This window comes from Theobroma umbraticum, unplaced genomic scaffold (genome assembly GCF_002168275.2).
Source record: "Theobroma umbraticum cultivar Fairchild unplaced genomic scaffold, ASM216827v3 scaffold_95.0, whole genome shotgun sequence".
NCBI classification, from domain to species: Eukaryota; Viridiplantae; Streptophyta; class Magnoliopsida; order Malvales; family Malvaceae; genus Theobroma; species Theobroma umbraticum.
This window is the reverse complement of record NW_018397257.1, coordinates 923,996-928,486: the sequence shown is the minus strand read 5'-3', so window position 1 is coordinate 928,486 and position 4,491 is coordinate 923,996. Positions and strand designations below refer to the sequence as shown.

The following is a 4,491-nucleotide window of genomic DNA, read 5'->3' as shown; positions in this document are numbered from 1 at the left end:
ATTCAAATATTGTTTCTGGGCGTTCGGCTCATGTATCCTGAGGTTCAGTGCTGTAATACGGCCTATAGTTGCCATCGATGCCACACATCTGAAAAGTAGATTCAAGGGTATTCTGTTTGTTGCAGTATGCAAAGATGAGGATGAGCAGATATATCCAGTTTCATTTGGCATTGGCAACGTGGAAAACAAAAAGTCTTGGTCATGGTTTCTTAATCAATTGGGTCGTGCGATTGGTTGTCCTGAAAATGCAATATTCATTTCTGACCAGCATCTTGGCATTAAGAATGCAATTGAGAAAGTGTACAAGGACGCGCATCACGATCTATGTAATTACCATTTAGGGAAAAATATTAAAAACATGTTCAAGCTCGAAGATGTTGGCACGATATACACCTTGGCTGCCAACTGCTATAGGCTCACCGATTTTAATAGACATATGAATAAGCTAAAACAACTTTACAAACCTGCTTATGACCGCCTTATGAGATTAGGCTCTAAGAGATGGGCACGTGTACGGTCACCAATAAGGCGATACAGGCTAATGACATCCAACATTGCGGAGTGTATTAACTCCTGCCTCAAGCATGTACGGAAAATGCCAATAACCGTCCGAATCGAGTGCATCAAAGCCATGTTCCAACATTGGTTCCTTGACCGGCACAATGAAGCATTGAATTTGACCATGCCCCTCAGCCCTTGGGTTATTGATCTCTTGAACAAACAGTTTAATGAAGCATGTCACTTTTCCATACAACCAATAGATCGAATGGAGTTTCAAGTTATAGGCGGGACGAAGGACGCAGTCGTTAACCTGTGCACGAAGACGTGTTCATGTGGTGAGTTCCAGACTGATCTACTCCCCTACACACATGCCATGGCGGCAATAAGGTATGAATAATCTTGTTTCCTTATTTTCTGCATGATGAATTGAATTTTGACATTGTTAGCCTATTGTGATTTCATTGCCTTGGCAGTAAGTACAAATGTGCAGCCATTGAATTTTGCTCGGACTATTACTTTACTCGGTCTTGGGTGGACGGATATGCGGTTCCCATTCACTCGATTGGGCATCCTAGTGAGTGGGACATCCCCTATGATGTTAAACAAATGGTTGTTTTGCCACCAACCTGGGGAGATCAAGAGGGAAAACCTAGGAGGAAAAGGATTCCATCAGCTGGGGAAAGCAGTCGACGACATAGATATTCACAATGCAAGAGTTATGGTCATAATAGACAAAATTGCCTCATGTTGTTTCCAACTCTATCGACAAATGGGGAAACATCATCTACTCAGTCGACGGCTCAATGACGACGACGACCTAAGGCATGTTCAATTTGTAGACAACCCGAGCACACATGAAACCACTGTCCAATGCAAACCACAAACTCTGAAAACGTTATAGGTGTTGTACCTAAAGATAGTGGCCTTTCAGATGTCAGTTGTTAGGGATTGTTTGGATTTGGCCATTGACATTTGCATCGAATAATACCATTTGAACTTGAGTTTGATAGAGTTTGGAGATGATACTCTCTCTTCTAACAACAGCCAGGAATAAGATATCTTAAGATGATATTTCGGTTTCATCTAATGCGTTGTACTCTTTCATAAGTTTTTTGTCTTTATAAACTCATAAATTAAAGTAGACAATATTTAATAATAATATTTTCTTGATTGATTTTGGCCTCCTGCTTCATATTTTTGCTTATAGGAAAAAATTCTTATAATAATAATAGCATTGTTTAGATAGCTAGAGTAGAACAATTTGTTTAGAGTAACTTTGTTTATTATCGCCAATATTTTAAAGCTATTGGCAATAATAAAAAAAGTTAGTTTAAATAAATGAGTTCTTTACAAATTATTCAAAATCCATGGGTAACCCAATGTAACATATATCTATGGTGTTGAAGAATTCAACATACCCCACGTACATAACCATTAAGTAAAATAGTAACGTAGGAAATATATGTAGCAGATGCTCGAGATAAACATTAAAGAGATCTAGGAAATCCAACAAGAAAAAAAATTCTCAATTTACGATCGAAACGGATAATAAAATATCCACAAAGCAAAAATGATCAGACATCCAAATTTACATGTCTACAATAAACTTACAACATACAAGATGGCATGATGCAGAATTTGATGCACAGGTAGCCATTGAATCGAACAGTCTAAAAACTTAATAGAGCAGATGTATGCAGTGAAAACTCATGATGGTGGTGGAAATTGAGAGCGAAATTGGTCCTCCAAGTAGTTTGGGCGCTGCAACATCTCACGATTCTGCGCCTTGAACAAATCCATACGGAGAGTCAACCTAGAGTCCATTGTTTTCATAAATGAAATGAGTCTATTGAAAGCTTGCTCAACATCGAATATGGTGGAAATAGGTGTAGTAGATTGAGTAGTATAAAGGCCCATAGGATACGCACTCGGCTCACCCTCATTCCCATCCTCATCAAAATCTGGGTTATCAACTACCACCTTCCTAACCCAACCATTGTTTATGAACTCAAAACCTAGCTTCTTAATACTATGCTCATTGATAAGACTAAACAAAGCATGGTTTTTGGGCGAAACAAGTGTCAACTTTGAAGTAGTCTATGATGTCACTGATCAATATGCCGTAAAGCAGGCATTTGATGCCACCTTGAATGGTCTAGAGCATGTCATCCATGATGAATTTAGCAAGGTTGATATGACGGTTTAATTTGATGTTATATAAGAACCAAAGGTCCTCTGTCGTGACAGTAAAGTAGTTCAAGCTGTGAGGACGAATACTGTGAGTGATGATAAGGTGCAAGACTCGATCAAAGAAACATAGCCTTGTGCAACTAGCACTACCTCCCTTATTTGGTGCAGGGTAGATAAATGCCAACCGAAGGTTCCCATTATCAAAGACATAGCGGAGATCTTCTTGGAGGGAAGTAAGGTGAAGGACTCGTTCTATCATATCATGAGTAACAAGGATCCGTTGTCCCATGATTTGTGTGACAAAAATATCATCATGCTTCACTACCTAACCTGTTTCGGACTCAGCATATTTTTATGTTGCATTGTAGTAAAAAATCTAGACCAAATTCTCATAGTATTTCCTATTCAATTGTAAATAATGCGTCCACCCTAAATTTTCAAAGTTCATAAGGTGTGGGAAATCATTGGACTTTAAATAATCAAAGTTAATTATACATCCGGGCATTACCTTGGGTTTGCCAAAATTGGCGTAGAACTTCTCAGCGTGTGATGGATGAGTGAAATTGTCCAAAAACAAACTCACAAAAGAGGGTGAGGATGTTTTTGCACTGGCAGAGCTACCTGAACCACTATTGTCAGTCACCTTTGTGCGTTTAGGTTTACGACTCATTTTCCTAAATGAGGAAATTTGAAGGCTTCTGGTGTTTTGAGGCAAAACAATTCGATAAAGATGTAAAATAGGATGACGTAACTGGTTTGATGGATAGAATCAGGAAATGAGTTTAGGGTAATTTATCACTTCGTAGGTGAAAGTTGAGAGGGAAACCCTAGAAAAAGTTTTGAGATGGATAAATTTTTGTAGTCGCCTGGTTCAAAATGATCCTTCAAAATTTAGTAGTCATGTGATTCCATATCAAATACTCGTATGATTCCATATTTACTAATCATGCGATTCCATATTTACTACTCACGCGATTCCATATTTGCTACTCACACGATTCCATATTAACTAGTTACGCGATTGCATATAACTAGTCACGTGATTCAAAATTTTGTACTCGCGTGATTCCATATCAAATACTCGCGCCAATCAATATCAACTGGTGACACGATTCCATATCAACCATTCACGCAATTCAATAGCAACTGGTTACAACCCGATGTCATGTAATTAAATTCAACATGTCATATAGGCTACAAAGTAAGGGGATTGGCATATGCAAACCTATGCAAACTCATGAACGCTGGGATGTAAATTGCATAAAATACTAATAGAATTGAAGATATGAATAAGAAAAAAACAATGTTGTTGTTATTGGACCCGTATGCTTATCACATTAAGGAATAATGAATACAGAACTGTTGTTATTGCAATTTTTATCTTTTTTGTTATAAAATGTTACAAAAAAGATAAAAAACTTGTAAATGATACAGCAAAGAATAATAATATGGACATAATACAAAGCAATGTTATTTACATATTGAAAAGAAAAAAAATTAAAAAATTGAAAATTTTAAAATGGCATGCTATTTGCAAAAATCAAAAGGGCAAACTTTTTTCGAAGCTCATTTATGGCGTTTGCCTTAAGTGTATGATCCTCCGAGCTGATCAACCACTGCAACGAGGCAATAACCCAATCTTTGCAACTATGCGAATCTTGCCATTTTAGGGTTTTTGCATTTAACTTATACCTCATCCATGTCAAGGGTCGCTTTTGACAACGCGAGCTATCAAAGTACCTCGCTTGGTGGCATATAATGGGAAACAATGTTGTTAGTGGACTCATTTGCTTATCACGC

General features: G+C 37.6%; 1 protein-coding gene across 1 annotated transcript; it reads left to right on the top strand.

The window, feature by feature from the left end:
* Positions 1-30: 30 nt before the first annotated feature.
* LOC110412271 (uncharacterized) lies at positions 31-1,308 on the top strand. Its single transcript, XM_021422801.1, has 3 exons — positions 31-52; positions 126-888; positions 975-1,308. The coding sequence occupies exons 1-3, from the start codon at positions 31-33 to the stop codon at positions 1,306-1,308; spliced, it is 1,119 nt and encodes a 372-aa protein (XP_021278476.1).
* The last annotated feature ends 3,183 nt before the right edge of the window (positions 1,309-4,491 follow it).